The sequence below is a fragment of the Lithobates pipiens genome, unplaced genomic scaffold (genome assembly GCF_037356315.1).
Source record: "Lithobates pipiens isolate NorthernLeopardFrog02 unplaced genomic scaffold, aLitPip1_a1.2 Scaffold_13, whole genome shotgun sequence".
Classification (NCBI taxonomy): domain Eukaryota; kingdom Metazoa; phylum Chordata; class Amphibia; order Anura; family Ranidae; genus Lithobates; species Lithobates pipiens.
In genome coordinates, this window is record NW_027507718.1 from 28462345 (window position 1) to 28482609 (window position 20265).

General features: G+C 44.0%; 1 protein-coding gene across 1 annotated transcript in view; it reads right to left on the reverse strand.

Moving 5' to 3' along the window:
• LOC143975839 (transmembrane channel-like protein 1) overlaps positions 1 to 20265 on the reverse strand; it is a 123028-nt gene that overhangs the window by 24054 nt on the left and 78709 nt on the right. Inside the window, exon 14 of the mRNA XM_077478403.1 lies at positions 17185 to 17424. Within this exon, the coding sequence (XP_077334529.1) occupies positions 17185 to 17424 (240 nt within the window). The remainder of the gene's footprint in view (positions 1 to 17184; positions 17425 to 20265) is intronic.

The following is a 20265-nucleotide window of genomic DNA, read 5'->3' on the forward strand; positions in this document are numbered from 1 at the left end:
GGGCCGCAGGACTCACCTGCCCCAACAGCATCCTGGCAGGGATCTCTATGGGTCTCTCCGTAGGGTTTCTCACACTCACTGGGACTCTTCCTCGAGCCTTCTTCAGGGCCTTGATTGAAATCACTTCCGGTATCACTTCCAGGCCTGAGTGGTCCTCCCTTGGATCGGATTCCAGCATGACAAAGGGGCCAGGCTGCTCCCAGGTAAGCTTCACCGTGGCCCTGAGGCAGGCTACCTCTCCGGGCTGCAGCACCACTCCCTCTCTCCCAAGTCTCCACACCTTCCCTATCCCCTCTCCTGGGGTCTTCTGCTCTAGGACCAACCGTTGGTAGGCTGTCTTCAGCATGGGATGGATATTGGGATCTTGATGGTTTCTCGTCTCCACTAGAGGAGTCAGAAGTCTTCGCACCAGATCCGTATTGGTCCCTATGATGAGGGACATCTTGCTGGCCCCGGGCTGTCTAGGACACACAACTGCCAGGGTGTCAAACACCTCTGTTTTCCCCGCCACAGAGGGATCAAAGGTCAGCTTTATGGGCAGGTAACCATCGTAAGGGAAACTCTGAGCTCCCAGGCCCCATATCTCCAGCTCTTCTATCTTCTGTATAGGCAAATGGCTCAAGTGCCTATCATAGAAGTCTCTGTACAACAAAGTCACTTGAGCTCCAGTGTCCAGGAGGGCCTTCGTGTAGACTCCTTCCACCTGGATGGAGACAGTGGGGGACGGGCCGACCAATTCTTCTGGGTAGGGCCGGGTTGAGGCCACCCTCTTCTGGGGACCCGTCTTCATCCAGTTGGTTTTAGACTTTATTCTTTTTCGAGCCTGGTATGCATTTACCCTCCCCACAGTAATGGGAGTACAAACCCGCTGAGGGATGTTATTGTCTCTTATTTGTAGACATTCCTTCTGAGGGGTCTGGTTTTCTCCCTCTCTCTTCCTTCTATTCAGTTTGGAGTTCACTGAAAGGCATGGGCACCCGGTTGACTCCCTCACCGGGGCCCTCTGAAGTTTCCCGCCGGCTGGCGGTTATCTATCTTCTTCTTCTTGGGACTGGAACATCTACTGGCGAAGTGGCCACTGCCCCCGCAGTTGTAGCATAGCATCTCTTCTCGGTCTCGAGTGGGGCTTGGTGTTGGTGTATCTGGAAACAACTCCCTCCTAGGACTTGATTTCTCGGCTCCCCCTTGACCTTTCGCCATCATAGCAGTCAACATCTCCATCACCTGGGACATCTGTAACTTCAAAGTGTCCACCTCCTTATCTCTAGCGGGAGTCATGGCCGGTGTAACTATTGCTACCGGTTGTTTGACGGGCTCGGTGAGATGTTCTTCCCTTTTTTCTTCCAGTAGGGCCTCTTCCTCTCTGATCATTCGGATGAGGTCAGTGTACTCCAGATTCTTCCCATCCAGTGGGGCACGCAGTGTCCATGCAATAGGATCCATGGGTTGAGCTCCCCTCAGTACCTGTTGAGCACGGGCCTCATCTACTTTTCCTGGGCTGATCCCCTTCTTTAGGATCATCCTATGCAGGATTTTATCTAAACGTCCCATGTAGTCTGATAGTTTTTCACCTTTCTTCTGGTAGCAATGCTCTAACTGATAAGCAAGCTCAGAGATTTTCTCTGTCCCACCAAACACATTCTGTAATACATCTAGGTACTCCTGCGCATTACAGTCTGTCCTGCTCATCTTCAGGTTGCGTACGGCCTCTAGAGCAGGCCCCTTTAGACTTTCCACAATCCTCTGCTTCTTTCTGCACTCTGGAACATCCCATTCCTCTAGTGCCTGTGTTGCGCTATCTAACCACTCTTCAAATCCCTCTTCTTCCGAAGGTACAGGTTTCCTCCCTGAAAACATCTGGAGTTTTCTGTACCCCGACATCGGGTAATCTGTGGGATCCTTCTTGCACTGGGCCACAATCTCCCCCAGGACAGCACACAGTTCTGTGCTAAGGGTGGCCGGTGCTGGTCTGAGACTCTCGGGTGAGGTACGGGCCGCAGCCTGCGGTGATCCCGTTGGCGATGGCTCCTCCTTTATTGCGTGCGCCAACCTAAAGGATCTGTTGTCTTGTGTCCGTACACGGTTGCGCTTGCAAGCCTCCGGCATCCCATCCCAGTATTCCACTAGCGCGTACTGATATGAGATGTCTGGGTCTGATTTTATCTCCATCACCCATGGTTCATGGTCTGGGGACACTGACTTCATTAACTCCTCTACGGTCTCAGTCGACCATTTCTCCCCTGGGAGGCTAATGACCACTGACTGACTTGGGTCGGCCTTAGCTGCTTCACACCACGCTCTGACTCCCTGTGGGTCCATGCCGGTACCTCTGGCGTGTTCACCGCTGTCTCAGAAATCCCGGATTTACGAGCCCCCACATATAGCGATACCCTCACTTAAGAGGGCCGCAAGTTTGGTTTGGGTCCTGAGCACAGCTCCGCCAACCCCCCGGCAATCTGCACTACCCACTCTGGCACAGTTAGTATCTAGCAATACACATTAAATCACTTATATTCTAAATATGTGTGTGTGCGTGGGTGGATAACTCAAGCTCATAGACAATCTTTGAAAGTATATAACTGACTTTACTTGTTGTTTTTATAAAAGGAATAACATGAATCAAACATTTGGATTGCAACACATAAGCAGGTCCCTGCAGTAACCAGTAATAAAGATAAACAGAGTAATCAGCTTAAGAAAGTATTGCTATGCAACTCTAACGCTGCCCTTTTTCAGCTACTTCCCCGCATGGGTAAATTAACACCCAGCACTATCTACCTATGCAGTCAGGCCTGACTGATCTAGATGGAAGTCCAGTGAAATAATATTCGCTAGAAATCTTTCAGTGGTGCACTTGAAGAACAACTTTGCAATCCAAACGAATAATAAAGATAAAGTGTCTGTCTTTAAACAGCTCTCACCACCCGGACAAGTCCAAGTCCGATTCGTCTAGGAACAGGAATCCACCAACCTCCGATTCTTCAATCCTTCTGGTGTACTGCAGCAAGGACGAGAAGATGTCTCTCAGGTACAGCTAGGCTGGCAGAGGGCTCTTTGGAAAAGAGCACAAGGCCCAGGCTTCAGGCCTTGTGCCTCCAGCAGTTCAGCACAGACCTCCTCTTGCTAGGAGAAAGGGGGGTGTCCAAAGAGGAAGAACTAGGCCTCTCCCCCTCCTTATATATCCTCCCCCATGAGTCTCTGAGGCATAACTCCAAACATCCTGGGAACCAGCGGGGTTCTGGGAACAGTAGTTTTATAGTTCTTAAAGAGACCCCGCTACACATATATATATATATATATATATATATATATATTTATATATATATATATATATTATGAGAATATTTAGTTAATGCTATTCCAGAGGCTCACAGGTATTTCTCATCTTTGTGTTAAAAACTAGATTCTAAATCACTCAATAAATAGGTCTGTTCTGAGTTTATTGTGACATAATTTTTTTTTTCTATATTGCTGTTTTTTTAGTTTTTTTTAAAGAAATTTAGGAAACCAGCCACGAAAAGTAATTTGATGGTATTCTAAACAATGGCATTGTTTTTCTTTCTTTTTTTTTTTTAAATGTCACTTTTGCTGTAGCACGTCCTACAGCAGGATGTGCTCATTTATAGCAGCCCCAGATCCTTTGCATCTCGTATGTATTTTTTTTATTTATTTTTTAACAGATAAAATGTTTATTGAAATATAACAGTAATGTACATGTAAATCACAGTAGAGGTACAAAGAAGAAAAGGATTTACAGATTCCAGCTACAAATTAAAGTAAAGAGTCACACACAAAAAAGAGGAAAAATATATAGTCAAATCTAGATAATCCAGAGGATCCAAATAACACATCTAAGCCAGGGATGTGTAGTCAGGGGAGGAAGGTGAGGCAGAGCCTCACCTGTCAAGAACATAAAAAAACAATTCAACAATAATAAAAAAAAAGGCTGAAGTCCTACCCCACCACTGGTAAAAAAATTTGGGGCTCCTATCATCTATGGTTCTGGAGATATGGGGCTTCTTGTGCAACCTGTTAGAAGCTACATACAGAGCGGCCAGTTTAAATACAAGCTGGCACACTGTTTGCAGCAGACTGAGAGGATGAGCTCATGGTGCCTCTCACTTCTTGCCAGAGGCCCCGCCCCTTTATGACGTCAAGTCCCAGGGCATGCTGGGACTGTGACATCATAAAGGGGTGGGGTCACCATGTGACATCACCCGGTGACCACGCCCTATACCTATATAAGTCGCCACGCACGTCACACAAGCCAGTACAGCGGAAGATAGTGCCGTGTCAACATCGGAAGAAGAAAGAAGAGAGAAGAGGGAAGAAGGAAGAAGGACGGAGGAGACTGGGCTCCTCCGCTAGTAAAAGAGCTCCAAGAAGACAGCAGAGGAGCCTGGAAGAAGAGGCCGGACACCGGGAGAAGAGGCCGAACAGAGCGGAGAAGTCGGAAGAAGACCCCCGGAGCCTGGCCTGGGGTGACTTAAAGTCGTGTTGTAAGTCGCCCCAAGTCGTGTTGACAAGTTGTGTCTAAGTTGCCTCCAAAAGTCACGTTGGAAGTCGTGTTTACCCTGTGTGAACCGACTCTTAGTTAACCTGTTATCACTAACTTCTCACGTGTTTACAAACAGGTGTAAATATTTAAAGTGTCACCTCTACCATTCTATTTTCATATATATAAAGTAACAAGTGGTAGATGTGACACAATGATAGAGGTGACACTTTAAATATATACACCTGTTTATAAACACATGATAAGTTAGTGATAACAGGTTAACTAATTATCCACGGTTGTAATCATACACACGTCCTTTTTACAATATTTGCCATTTTCATTTTTGTTTTTTTTGGCACTTCTAGAAATACATGGTTTATTTGGAGCGATTTATAAGTATAAATCACTCAGCCAAAGATTATATAGGAAATTATTTAATTTTTTTTCACCATAGTTGTTTCATACAAAAAACTTCAGAGGCTCTAACACAAATTAATTCTATAAAAAGGTATTTTGTTGTTTAAACAAAGGAACATTTGTTGCCAACATTGGGCCTAACTTAGGGAAAGGTCCTGGATGACCATATGAATAACATGGATAACAGTCAATCATAGGCCGAGCCTCTAACACATACAAATAAAAATATAAATAAAAATAAGATTTATTTTTTTAGGATAAGGGATAAGACACATATAATTGCAGTGCTAGTGGCCTTACTCAAGGTATTTTATCTAATCAACCTCAAGGGCCTTCTCCCTCATACAAGATTATCAGTCACAGAGGTTATAACACACTTCTATCAGCCATTAGGAGCATTGCCAAGACCTACCATATCACACTTTTTCATTTCTGACTCCACCGTTTTGGTGGAAGTTAGTAGGGGCAGCAGCTCTGGCAAAATCTTCATTATAAATATAGACAGCACAAGAATTTCACTGTTCCTGTACCGCCTGTTCCACTGCGTGGATCAAATCACAATTTCTTATTTTAATAATTGAATAAATTATAATATGTTGCGCAATGATGGCTGTTTGCTTTTTATGAGATCCTGTGGTTATCCCAACATTAACCAAAAGCGTCTTTTTACCTGGTTTCTGGTCAGTGTCCATTTTAGAAGGTGGTGGTGTTTCACGAATTGGTGAACGTTTTCAATCGCAAATGTGGATTTGTGCACATGGGATTCGAATAACCATCTTTTGAAGAGGATTACTGTGACTGTTTTTTGTTTAACACATGATTTTTTTACTATTTATATTTTTTTCTTGATTAAGAAGGATTATTTTCTTTACAATATTGTAGTTCACTAAATATGCACTGAATTCATGATGATGAATCACTGATAAAGATTGTTTTTGATATGTGGTAAGATAAATATATTATTTAGGGTCAGCGCAGTTACACCTTTTCCTGTAACATTGTTTTTAACCCACATTACTGGTGGGAGATCTATAACTGCAGCAGATCTGATATTTAAACCAAAAGGTAAAGTCGCCGGTAACATATTTTTTCACAAATACCATTGTATACCGAGTTATTACCTTGTAAAAGTAGCAGTAATACATAGCTCCCAACTGTCCCTGATTTTGAGGGACTGTCCCTGATTTGGAACAAAGTCCCTCTGTCCTTCTTTCCTCCTCATTTGTCCCTCATTTTGGTCTCATCTATAAAGCTGTATATAAAATGCACTTTTTATCTTTCAAAAAGTGTTTCCTGGTGCTAAACCTTTTATCCAATTTCTATATTGCTGCATTTGTCAATATCAAAACCCAGTATAAAGGAATAGTAGTGGTAAAAAAAAAAAAAAAAAATTATAATAATAACTTGTGGGTTTAACTAATCATTTTTTATATTAATAAATAATAATTTTCCTTTCAAGGGGAGTGGCAGGGGATGTGACTTATACCTACATACTTTTGCATAGGTGTCCCTTGTTCCTATCTCAAAAAGTTGGTAGGTATGGTAATATCATGATAGTGCTGCACAATAGTCTGTTCATAGATTTGTGGGAGGATCCCAGCAGGCCCATCCACTACAGCCTGCCTGTAGAAAACTATGGGAGAGGGGGTCAGACACAATACCAGTCACCATATACAAGGAGAGAGTTCAGCAGTAATTGGTCTTTACTACAGGAAGCTCCTGCACAAAGGCAAGGTTTCACACTAGATTACTACACAGATCTGGAAGAAATACACAAAGCACACCAAGATTAACGTAAGAAGTAAAGAATACACACGACTCTTGCATTTATAGAATATTTCCTTATCCTGAAGTTCAGCTTTAAGAATCTGGAATCTGTCATTCTTTTATGATACTTCTGCATACAGTCCCCTAGAGGTTGCTAAGTCACTCATTTATACAGCAATCACATTATTAACCACTTGCCGAGCGCCGCACGACGATATACGTCGGCAGAATGGCACGGGCAGGCATATGGGCGTATATATAAGTCCTTGCCTGCCCGCGGGTGGGGGGCACGATCGGGCCCCCCCCCCCCCCCCGGTGCCTGCGGCGGTCGGCATTCGTTCAAGAGCGATCCGGGATGAGGGGGCGGCCATTCATTCATGGCCACCCCCTCGCGATCGCTCTCGACGAATGGAAATCCTTCGTGACATCACTTCCTCTCCTGTAATGTAAACACAGGAGAGGAAGTGATGTAATCTCTCCTCCGTGTCGGTATTTTTCGTTCCAGCACCGAGGAGAGAGGTTCGGTGAGTTGCACCAACACACCACACATACAGTAGAACATGCCAGGCACACTCACACCCCCCCTTTACCCCCCGATCATCCCCCCAATTACCCCTGCCCCCCCAGTCACAGTGACACCAATTGCTTTTTTTTTTTATTTTTTTTTGCATTGGTGTCATTTGTGACTGTAATAACTGTTAGGGCAGTTAGGGTTAGCCCCCTTTAGTTCTAATGTGCCCCCCTAACCCCCCCAATAAAGGTTTAACCCCGTGATCCCCCCCCGTCGCCAGTGTCACTAAGGCTGGGTTCACATTGCAGCGGTTTATGAGAACGGATGTGATTCGCACCGCACTGCAGTGCAAATCACATCCGATCTCTGTGCGATTCGAGTTCAGCCATACAGATAGTATGGCTGAATTCCCGCCGCACTCGCCGCAAATTCGCACGGGACCCTTTTTTTGGTCCGCAGCAGAATCGGATCGCATGGGTGTTCACACCATGCGATCCGAGTTTGCAGATCGCACTGCGATATGCGAACTGATCTGGGGGTGTCATTAACATTTCACTGACACTCCCAGCAGTTTGCATAGGGCAGTGTGAACTGCCGCCGGGAGGCATGCGATGCGGGAACCCGCCGCGGATTTGTGGCGTTCCCGCATCGCTCCAGTGTGAACCCAGCCTAATAAGCGATCATTTTTCTGATCGCTGTATTAGTGTCACAGGTGACGCTAGTTAGGCAGGTAGGTATTTAGGTTCGCCGCAACTTTTTATAGCGCCAGGGACCCCCATATACTACCGCATAAAGCCCCCTGATTGTCCCCTAGTTAACCCTTTCACCAGTGATCACCATATAACTGTTACAGGTGACACTGGTTGGTTAGTTATTTTTTTATAGTTTCAGGGCACCCGCCATTTATTACCTAATAAAGGTTTAACCCCCTGATCACCCAGCGGGTGTCATTTGTGACTGTAATAACTGTTAGGGCAGTTAGGGTTAGCCCCCTTTAGTTCTAAGGTACCCCCCTAACCCCCCCAATAAAGGTTTAACCCTGTGATCACCCCCCGTCGCCAGTGTCACTAAGGCTGGGTTCACATTGCAGCGGTTTGAGAACGGATGTGATTCGCACCGCACTGCAGTGCAAATCACATCCGATCTCTGTGCGATTCGAGTTCAGCCATACAGATAGTATGGCTGAATTCATGTCGCACCCGCCGCACCCGCCGCAAACTCGCACGGGACCCTTTTTTTGGTCCGCAGCAGAATCGGATCGCATGGGTGTTCACACCATGCGATCCGAGTTTGCAGATCGCACTGCGATATGCGAACTGATCTGGGGGTGTCATTAACATTTCACTGACACTCCCAGCAGTTCGCATAGGGCAGTGTGAACTGCCGCCGGGAGGCATGTGATGCGGGAACCCGCCGCGGATTCGTGGCGTTCCTGCATCGCTCCAGTGTGAACCCAGCCGCTGTATTAGTGTCACAGGTGACGCTAGTTAGGCAGGTAGGTATTTAGGTTCGCCGCAGGTTTTTATAGCGCCAGGGACCCCCATATACTACCGCATAAAGCCCCCTGATTGCCCCCTAGTTACCCCTTTCACCAGTGATCACCATATAACGGTTACAGGTGACGCTGGTTGGTTAGTTATTTTTTAATAGTTTCAGGGCACCCGCCATTTATTACCTAGTCTCACTAGTGTACCCCTAAATTTAGGGGTGTCTACTTTCCAAAATGGGGTCATTTGGGGGGGGGTTTGTGCCATCTTGGCATTTTATGGCCTTCAAAACTGTAACGCCCTTAGAAAGCCTGAAGGCGGTGCTTGGATTTCGGGGCCCCGTACGCGGCTAGGCTCCCAAAAAGTCCCACATATGTGGTATCTCCGTACTCAGGAGAAGCAGCAGAATTTATTTTGGGGTGTCATTTCACATATGCCCATGGCATGCGTGAGCAATATATCATTTAGTGACAACTTTGTGAAAAAAATAAATAAAATAAAAAAGTTTGTAATTTTCCCGCAACTTGTGGCAAAATATAAAATATTCCATGGACTCAACATGCCTCTCAGCAAATAGCTTGGGGTGTCTACTTTCTAAAATGGGGTCATTTGTGGGGGTTTTGTGCCATCTTGGCATTTTATGGCCTTCAAAACTGTAATAGGTAGTGAGGAGTGAAGTCAAATATTTACGCCCTTAGAAAACCTGAAGGCGGTTCTTGGCTTTCGGGGCCCCGTACGCGGCTAGGCTCCCAAAAAATCCCACACATGTGGTATCTCCGTACTCAGGAGAAGCAGCAGAATTTATTTTGGGGTGTCATTTCACATATGCCCATGGCATGTGTGAGCAATATATCATTTAGTGACAACTTTGTGAAAAAAAAATAAAAAAAAATTAAAGTTTGTAATTTTCCCGCAACTTGTGGCAAAATATAAAATATTCCATGGACTCAACATGCCTCTCAGCAAATAGCTTGGGGTGTCTACTTTCTAAAATGGGGTCATTTGTGGGGGTTTTGTGCCATCTTGGCATTTTATGGCCTTCAAAACTGTAATAGGTAGTGAGGAGTGAAGTCAAATATTTACGCCCTTAGAAAACCTGAAGGCAGTTCTTGGCTTTCGGGGCCCCGTACGCGGCTAGGCTCCCAAAAAATCCCACACATGTGGTATCTCCGTACTCAGGAGAAGCAGCAGAATTTATTTTGGGGTGTCATTTCACATATGCCCATGGCATGTGTGAGCAATATATCATTTAGTGACAACTTTGTGAAAAAAAAAATAAAAAAAATTAAAGTTTGTAATTTTCCCGCAACTTGTGGCAAAATATAAAATATTCCATGGACTCAACAGGCCTCTCAGCAAATAGCTTGGGGTGTCTACTTTCTAAAATGGGGTCATTTGTGGGGGTTTTGTGCCATCTTGGCATTTTATGGCCTTCAAAACTGTAATAGGTAGTGAGGAGTGAAGTCAAATATTTACGCCCTTAGAAAACCTGAAGGCGGTTCTTGGCTTTCGGGGCCCCGTACGCGGCTAGGCTCCCAAAAAATCCCACACATGTGGTATCTCCGTACTCAGGAGAAGCAGCAGAATTTATTTTGGGGTGTCATTTCACATATGCCCATGGCATGTGTGAGCAATATATCATTTAGTGACAACTTTGTGAAAAAAAAATAAAAAAAAATTAAAGTTTGTAATTTTCCCGCAACTTGTGGCAAAATATAAAATATTCCATGGACTCAACATGCCTCTCAGCAAATAGCTTGGGGTGTCTACTTTCTAAAATGGGGTCATTTGTGGGGGTTTTGTGCCATCTTGGCATTTTATGGCCTTCAAAACTGTAATAGGTAGTGAGGAGTGAAGTCAAATATTTACGCCCTTAGAAAACCTGAAGGCGGTTCTTGGCTTTCGGGGCCCCGTACGCGGCTAGGCTCCCAAAAAATCCCACACATGTGGTATCTCCGTACTCAGGAGAAGCAGCAGAATTTATTTTGGGGTGTCATTTCACATATGCCCATGGCATGTGTGAGCAATATATCATTTAGTGACAACTTTGTGAAAAAAAAAAAAAAACAATTAAAGTTTGTAATTTTCCCGCAACTTGTGGCAAAATATAAAATATTCCATGGACTCAACATGCCTCTCAGCAAATAGCTTGGGGTGTCTACTTTCTAAAATGGGGTCATTTGTGGGGGTTTTGTGCCATCTTGGCATTTTATGGCCTTCAAAACTGTAATAGGTAGTGAGGAGTGAAGTCAAATATTTACGCCCTTAGAAAACCTGAAGGCGGTTCTTGGCTTTCGGGGCCCCGTACGCGGCTAGGCTCCCAAAAAATCCCACACATGTGGTATCCCCGTACTCAGGAGAAGCAGCAAAATTTATTTTGGGGTGTCATTTCACATATGCCCATAGCATGTGTGAGCAATATAACATTTAGTGACAACTTTGTGTAAAAAAAAAAAAAAAAAATTATTTTTTTGTCATTATTCAATCGCTTGAGGCAAAAAAATAAAATATTCGATGGGCTCAACATGCCACTTATCAATTTCCTTAGGGGGTCTACTTTCCAAAATGGGGTCATTTGGGGGGGTTTTGTACTGCCCTGCCATTTTAGCACCTCAAGAAATGAGATAGGCAGTCGTAAACTAAAAGCTGCGTAAATTCCAGAAAACGTACCTTAGTTTGTAGATGTGACAACTTTTGCGCAAACCAATAAATATACAGTTATTGACTTTTTTTTTACCAAAGACATGTGGCTGAATACATTTTGGCCTAAATGTATGACTAAAATTGAATTTATTGGATTTTTCTAATAACAAAAAGTAGAAAATATCATTTTTTTTCAAAATTTGCGGTCTTTTTCCATTTACATCGCAAAAAATAAAAATCGCAGAGGCAATCAAATACCATCAAAAGAAAGCTCTATTTGTGGGAAGAAAAGGACGCAAATTGTGTTTGGGTACAACATTGCATGACCGCGCAATTACCAGTTAAAGCAGCGCAGTGCCAAATTGTAAAAAGACCTCTGGTCATTTACACGCAAAATGGTCCGGTCTGAAAGTGGTTAAAGATTCTGAAGACAAGATGACTCAATAGCTAACACAGCCTATTGTATACAGACTATATACAGTATATAAAGTAAGAAAAATACAATAATGATTATATTTTTAAGGGTCTACACCAGAACGCAGAACGTTTCCTGTACCACACTCATACATCTCTGCCTTGGAAATCTGCTGTAGGTACCAGTGTAATGTCATTGGCACCCCAAACACAGATCACAAATGCAGTGCATTTGCAGGCACCAGACTGCATACCATGCGATTCGGTACGGCACTTCTTTGAAAAGTTTAAACTTTTTCTGCATTCTGGTGCACCGTACGAGAACATGCAGGAATTGCAGAGAAATATGGACCACCTTCCTGTGCGATTCAAGTATGAAACGTCCCTAAGTCATAATAATAAATAAACAACTGAACTGTGTTAGAGCAATATTGTTGAGTGGGAATGGGGAAGAGTTATGGTACAGCAGTTATGGTACACACTGATACTAAATACAAAGCTAAACTGTTGATCCTACCAGTAACATACAGTACTTATGGTTCTAGGGTGACAATGCTATCTCACGGTACTGTATCTATGGAGAAGTAGTGTTGTCACCCTATGGGAGAAGGTGTGTTAGGACCTCCCCCTTTCCTCATCTCAATAACATAGAGAAGTGTTTTAGGACTACAGAACACCTTCCTCTCCTCCCATCTCCATGACATGGGGTGGGGGTGTTTTATGGTCCACAGAAGTGAACTGGGCAGAACTGATAACTGATGGGGCTTATAAGTGCAGCACAGTTAGGGAGTGCAGGATGTTAGGAGCTCACTGGATATCTGGTAGGATCAACAAGTATTTTTTTTTTTGAAAATACTACTTTGTATTTGACACGAACCACATAAGAGAGAAAGTAGAAGCTAAATAAGTAGCTGAAAAGTTGGTTCAGGTAGGAAGGGTTTGGGTTGTTGGAAAATTGGGTTGATTTTCAAGCTACAGGTTCTATGCTAGGGATGGACTGCATCTTGAAGCGGTTATATAGTTTTTTTTTTTACTTTTACCTACAGGTAAGCCTATAATAAGGTAGGTAAAAATAATATCTCCTAAACTTGTACCTGTACCTGAACCATCTCCTCTGAGTCTATGGAGTCTATGGATAGAGTAAGAAGTGCAATTCTTCATATTCCTTGTTCTGGCAGGGTCTCTTCTCTGGCCAGCACACTGACAGTATCAAAAAAGAATACAGGACCAATAGTCTTGCTCTGTACATGGAGATTGTTTTAATGTAAGACAGCACACTCCTACATTACTGATACAGTTTAGAATAAGTTTAGTCCTTATGCAGATCTTGGAATCTTACGCTGTTTTATTATTCAATACATTTTCATTTGCTGTATCCTGTCATATCACCTGTCATAAAACCCTGAAAACATTACTAATGGCAACATCTTCTGTAAAAATTATCTACTGTGATTGTAAGCACAGACATTATGTGCTATTACCGTATATACTCGAGTATAGGCCGACCCGAATATAAGCCGAGGTCCCCAATTTACCCCCAAAAAACTGGAAAAAATTATTGACTCGTGTATAAGCCGAGGGTGAGACATGCCTGTCCATCCCTGTGTGTCGTCCATCCCTGTGTGTGTCCATGCATCCGTGTGTGTGTGTGTCCATGCATCCGTGTGTGTGTGTGTGTGTGTCCATGCATCCGTGTGTGTGTGTGTCCATGCATCCGTGTGTGTGTGTGTCCATCCATCCCTGTGTGTGTGCATGCATCCGTGTGTGTGTGTGTGTGTGTGTGTGTGTCCATGCATCCGTGTGTGTCCATCCATCCCTGTGTGTGCATGCATCCGTGTGTGTGTGTGTGTGTGTGTGTGTGTGTGTGTGTGTGTGTGTGTGTGTGTGTCCGTGCAGCCTACCTGTGTCCAGCCTGCCTGTGTCCGTCCAGCCTGTGTCCGTCCAGCCTGTGTCCGTCCCGGCCTGCGTCCCGTCCCGGCCTGCGTCCCGTCCCGGCCTGCGTCCCGTCCCGGCCTGCGTCCCGGCCCGTCCCGCAGCTCTTCGTCGGTGGCCATTCTAGGATTCAAAAGCCGCGCCTCCGTCGGTGATAGGCGGAACACTCAATTTCCCACTGACTGCTGGGAAATTGAGTGTTCCGCCTATCGGATGTCCGTGATAGGCGGAACACTCAATTTCCCAGCAGTCAGTGGTCCGCCTATCATGGACGGCCGCTCATCCTCATACTACGGACGAGGATGAGAGGACGTCCGTGATAGGCGGAACACAGACTGCTGGGAAATTCAGTGTTCCGCCTATCACAGGCGAAGGCGGAGACGGAGGCGCGGCCTTTGAATCCTAGAATGGCCGCTGTCTGTCTGCTCGACACGCTGATCGGGCAGACAGACAGCGATGACTCGAGTATAAGCCGAGGGGGGCACTTTCAGCCTCAAAAAAGAGGCTGAAAATCTCGGCTTATACTCGAGTATATACGGTATATGTGTTATGACAAGATAAAGAAAAAAATCAAAGTGGTGTAATTTCAATAAATTATCATATCAAAAAATACTGCCATTTCAGATGAACAGCAACTGCCTAATATTTGCACATTTTTCAGCATTTGCAATTATTAGGAAATCTAAGGAAATACATAATATCTTGCTAATATAGACCAGTCCGCAATCCATCTGTTTACAAGATAGGAAGTTCTGTTGTTTGATCCAATATATGCTTACATGCTCAAAAATATGCTTAAAATGAACCTAAAGTCACAGTCGTATAGAACACCTATTTAGAACAGCAGGATTAACACCAATGGCATCCTTTTAAATACTAGCCTTTAGAAGTGTGGAACACCAAGCATTGCACTGTGAGCTGCAAGCAGTGTGTGTTTATCACCTACTATGAGAAGTCAGTATAAACAGGCACTTGGAGGAGAAGCATCCATTCATATTTTTAAACACATGCAGTGAGGAACCTTAGCGTACCTCCTTTCATGTAAAAGTTTTGTTTTCCTACAATTATTATCATTAAGGTACTCTTTGAGAAAATATGTAATTTGTGGTATAGTAATATTGGCAATGGTTTTTAATTTAAAATAAGAAAATATGTCAAAGAGTATTGGTACATTTAGAGTAGTTATTCACAAATTAAAGGATAAATTCACCTTTTGTAACATGTTACATGTTAAACCCATATTTAGGACGTAAACTGTTACAAAAGCACCGGCCCCTGCACCCCCGAGTCCACGTTTTGACAGCTAGCGGGGTATCTCCCTACACCTAAAGACTATGTTTTATGGCCTCATGCACCCACATGTATTAGACCTAAATGACATTTCCCAGTCTTTTTGTTATGTTTGTAAACAAAGCTGCCAGGGATTAATTTAATCTATGACAGACCAAGGGGCACCCCATCCTGTCATTTTTGGTTTCCTTTTTGCATAGGCTCCTCTCTTAAAATCCATACCAGACCCCTATCTGTGATAAGGTTCTGGTATGGATTTGGGGGGGTAACCCAATGCTGTTGTTTTTTTGTTTGGTGCACCATAACAACCAATAATTGTGCAGCCCCTTAGTCCTAACAACTAATGATGTCATGAGGTAGATGGTCTGCACAGGATCCTTGGTTGGTAGCATGCAGATAGCACATCAGGAAGTTGTAATTTAGCAGTGGTAGTAATACTGCCACTAATACCGCGTACACACGATCGGACCATCTGGTAGGCGTAATCCGGCGGAAAAAAACGCTGGACTTTGCAGCAGAAGTTCCCCCGGACTTTCCAAACGAGCAGACCTGCCCACACACAACCGGACTTTTCCGGCGGACCTAGTCTGCCGGACAATCCGCCATTCTATGGCAGGAGTCTGCCAGACTTTTGAAATGAACGGACTTGCCCACACACGGAGAAAAGTCTGTTAATTTTGAACGTGGCTCCAGGTAGACGGGACTAGCAAAGAAGGTCACAGTCCCGGAGGATGCTGGGACGTGACATCATAAGGGGGCGGGGTCACCATGTGACCTCATCCGGTGACCCCGCCCGTGTCTCTATATAAGTCGCCGCACAATGCGTCCCTGTCATTGCGGCCAGAGAGAGCGTTGAGTCAACATCTCAAGGAAGAAGAAGAGAAGAAGAGAAGGCGGTGACGACAGAAGACCGGGCCACCGCTAGTAAAAGAGCTGGAAGAAGAAAGCGGAGGCCCGGCAAGAAGAACCAAAAAGGGGGACAAGACCCCCAAAGTCAGAAGAAAAGAAGGCGGCGACAGAAGACTGGGCCATCGCTAGTAAAAGAGCTAGCAGAAGATAGCGGAGGCCCGGCAAGAAGAACCAAAGAGGGGGACAAGACCCCTGAAGGCGGAAGAAGACCCCCGGATGGCAGCGGCGATGATGGAGAAGAAAGCCGGGCTCCTCCGCTAGTAAAAGAGCTAGCAGGAGATAGCGGAGGAGTCCGGCGAGAAGACCACCAAAGACGGAAGACCACCGGAGCTGTCCAATAAATTATTTTAAAAACATGTGTTGCGTTTTCTTCTTTACACTTTTTTTCACCAGGTGAATGGGTAGGGGGTCAGATTCTGATAAACCCCCTGCCCGCAGACCCTGACAACCAATGGCCAGGGTTGTCGGGAAGAGGCCCTTGTCCTCATCAACATGGGCACAAGGTGCTTTGGGGTGGGGGGGCCCCCCTTCCCCAAAGCACCCCCCCATGTTGAGGGCACGTGGCCTGGTGCGGCTCAGGAGGGGGGGGGGCGCTCGCTCATCCCCACCCCCTTTCCTGACCGGCCGGGCGGCATGCTCAGATAAGGATTTGCTATGGACTCTGGGGGGGACCCCCACACCGATTTTTCGGCATAGGGCTTCCCCTTTAAGTACATACCAGGTGACGGGGCCAGCGAGGTGTCAATCTTGCCGATGGAGGCTGCGACATTGACCTCCTTTGCTAGTCCCGTCTACCTGGAGCCACGTTCAAAATGAACTGACTTTTCTCCGTGTGTGGGCAAGTCTGTTCATTTCAAAAGTCTGGCGGACTAGCCCACACACGGGCGGATTGTCCCAAGTCCGCCGGATAGTCTGATCGTGTGTACGTGGCATAAGGCTCCATTCACACTTGCCATTAAAAAGAATGGGCTGTGACTTGTTATGTGACTTTGATGTCCAAAGTTGTATGACAAGTCGCACAAGTGTGAATGGAGCCCTAATGAATGATTTCCTGCTGCAATAGCAGCCACAGGTTTTCATGGGTGAACAAGTTAAAAATGGCAATTTAATTTGCCTGGTCTACAAAGTTCAAAATTGCAGAGTTCAGTGCAAATGAGAGCCTCATTCCTATTCTGTACAGTGATAAAAATGTGGCACAGGGTTGAAGCTTCAACCTTACTGCTCTCTAAATAAAGATAATTCGGAAAAAATATATATTATATATTCTAATCATTATTATATTATATTATATTATATTATATAAAAGAAGAAAATACCTGAATGGACCACAGTCAAATGATGGTGGGATAGAGACAATGGTGTAAATGACTGGCAACATAGCTAGAAAGAGAATAAAGAGCAGCATGGCCATGTAGAAGTTGTTGGATCTGGAGGCTTTAAATACTCTTGCATGGGGAACATCGCAGCACATTACGGCCCAACACTGTAGGTACATGGATGTATGGAGACGGAATACATTGATAGCAGGGAGGCATGGAGCATAAAATGATCCCATCCTAAAAAAAGCATAAATAATTCTGAATTAAAACAGTGTTTCTTTATCAAGTTGCTTTCAATAAGTGTTTAATAATTACGCACTTATTTTATAATATGCATTAATGCCTTTATACATTATGCCAGTTATTTAATAATTTAGTTAGTAAGAATTTAGTAAGATACCCAATACCATCATCACTAATATGATCACCTACTAAGCCAGCTGAGACTCAGACCAGAAGTGACATCACTATGTCTTCTCCAGAGATCAGCTGCATGTGCCAAAGATGGCAGTACTAAGGGCTATCTTCTGGTATACAGCTAAAAGCTAGCCCATAGAAGCCCAAGGATGAAAAAAGTTATACATTCTGCAAGAAATAATATTTTTTCCTTCCTTATAGAGAATCAAAAATATGTAGATGTTGATAGGATACCTGTATGGAGTTAAGAAAATAAGCATCTTTCTTTAACAATGCAACTTACTAAAATCACTGCTTTTTTTGTAAATGTCAGTGGAAGTTAGAGGTAACAGTTTAGAGGAAATAATTGACATGTGCCACATACCAGTCGTAGAATCGCCCCATTTTTTTTTTTATAAAGGCAATGTCGATTAGGAAGATATCCTCCATTAGTTTTACCAGCTGCATATACACAGGGCCTAACTGTTTCATGTAAGCTTCACGCTTGCCTTCATTTCAAAATGCATTTCCTAACGCCATGATGTATTTGCAGTGGGCCAGTAATTCCAAAACATCAGAATCACTCCAAAAAAGAGACCCCATGAAGAGACCCCATGAAGAGAATGAGTGGTAGAGTTAACACAACTCATTGAAAGCCTACATGGAAGGTAATAGCCTCTAACTGCTAGGCCACACATTTGCTCCATGTAGTACAACTCTTAAAGTGGTGTTAAACCCAAAAAACATAATTTATTAAATCAGCTTACTGATTCCTAGATGTGGCAGCTGCGTTTGATTTCTTTGTTTATGTTTTTTCTCCTTTATTGTAACCTGCCAGTTAAGATGGCCAAAAAGCGTATGAATTTAGGCCAGTTCATTAGGAACTGGATAAAATTCGATAAGTGGATGGCCTTCTCGGTCTCCTGCCCAACATCCCTCGCTTGAAAAATCAAAGGAACAAAGCTGCTGTTTGGTTACTTTGCCAGTTGGCAGCACAGGCTGTCAAAATACAATTAGCACAGCTTAGATAGCTGTATAGCTTAGATGGAGGAATCTGTTTTTTTGTTTTTTTTTTAGTTCATCCTCAGGGTATGACCAGCTGAAGTCTGTTATTTTTCTACTTCCTTTAACAGACCAGACTGTTCAAGAAACGTAGGTGGCACTTGGAGGGGTTGAGACAAATAGTTTAACACTAATGGGGGTACTTACAATGGTCAGATTTTATTAATTTACTGTTTGTTGAACCTTTATCCCAAAAGGAAAAAAAGAGTGTTGCTATAACTGCTTATAAGGTGTTATCTGGTGTTCAGCTTTAAAGTCCATCTAAAACTGCTAGTCTAACACTACCCTCCCCAAAGATAGACAGTGCTGCTGTCTCCGTTACTCCGTTATCCAGACAGGAAGTGTATTACTGGCCAGATCACCAGGTAAAAACATAAAGGGAAAAAAACTAAAATAAAAAGAAAGCTTTTGTAGCCACCACATTTCAGTATTGGTAAGCTGTAATATATTTCAGTTTTGTTTTTGGGTTTAGGTGCATTTGAACATTGTCTTTTGACATCAAACTCAAAATAAATATGTTAATATCTATCACCCCAAAAAATAGACCACTCGGAAAAGCGCATACCCCGTGGTATTCAGTTATGCTGTAAATTTTCACTATTTCATAATTCCTCCCACTGATATAAGCAATTAGGCAAATCCACGTGCCCCCTGCTTAATACCAATGATAGGGCACTATTTCTCCTGCTACTGACTTACAGGCATTATGTAATTAATTATTTTTTTTTTTTTCCATAAAAGATTTTTATTAGGTTTTATACATAACAGCTTATACAGCGAAAACATATAACAGAAGATATTGCCTGCGGGATTCCAGGGCTGCAGCATGTTACATATATAGGATGCGATCATTTAGGCCCATCGTAAATCCCGCTCAACGGCTCAAAACCAGCATAATGTAGTAATGTATCCACATAGGATAGGCACAAGAGGGGAATTAAGTTATCTTATGGAGAAAGAGGGAGAGTAAGAGTAGAGTACAGAAAAGGTAGGAGAGAAAGGTCAGAAGAAGAGAGGAGAGTTGGATAGGAGAGAAAGGGAGGGAGGAGCCGGGAAGGGGGAGAGGGGAGGAGAAAAAAAACAAAAAAAAAACAGAGGGGGGAGAGGTGGAAGATGGGGGGGGGGCGGAGGTAACAGAGTATAGGTGTTATCGGGGCTTCAGGATTATAGCTCAGTACATGCCAACCACCTCAGTATATAATTTCTCTTTTTCCTCCCCCCCCCCCCCCCCTCAGTGAACATCAACAGTAGACCAATTAGTGATCATAGTTTTAAATGCCAGAGGTTTGAAAATGTTGCGTCAAATTAAAGTAGGACTAGCAGGCCCAGGTTGTCGTAAATTTCTGGATTCGTTCTTGTGAGATGTGTATTAGTTCTTCCATTTCCTCTATTTTAGAGATTCTCAAGAACCACTCACCAATCGTCGGAGTATGTGTAGTTTGCCAGTGTACCGGTATGCAGTGTCTCACCATGTGCATGGCCAGGGACTTATAATATTCTGTTTTGGTCAGACATGTATGGTGTAGAAGGTACTGAGCTGGAGAGTAGTCTAAGGTATATGTGGTAATGTGAGTGATTAGCTCATGTACCTCTTTCCAGAAGGGCTGAAGGGAGTCACAA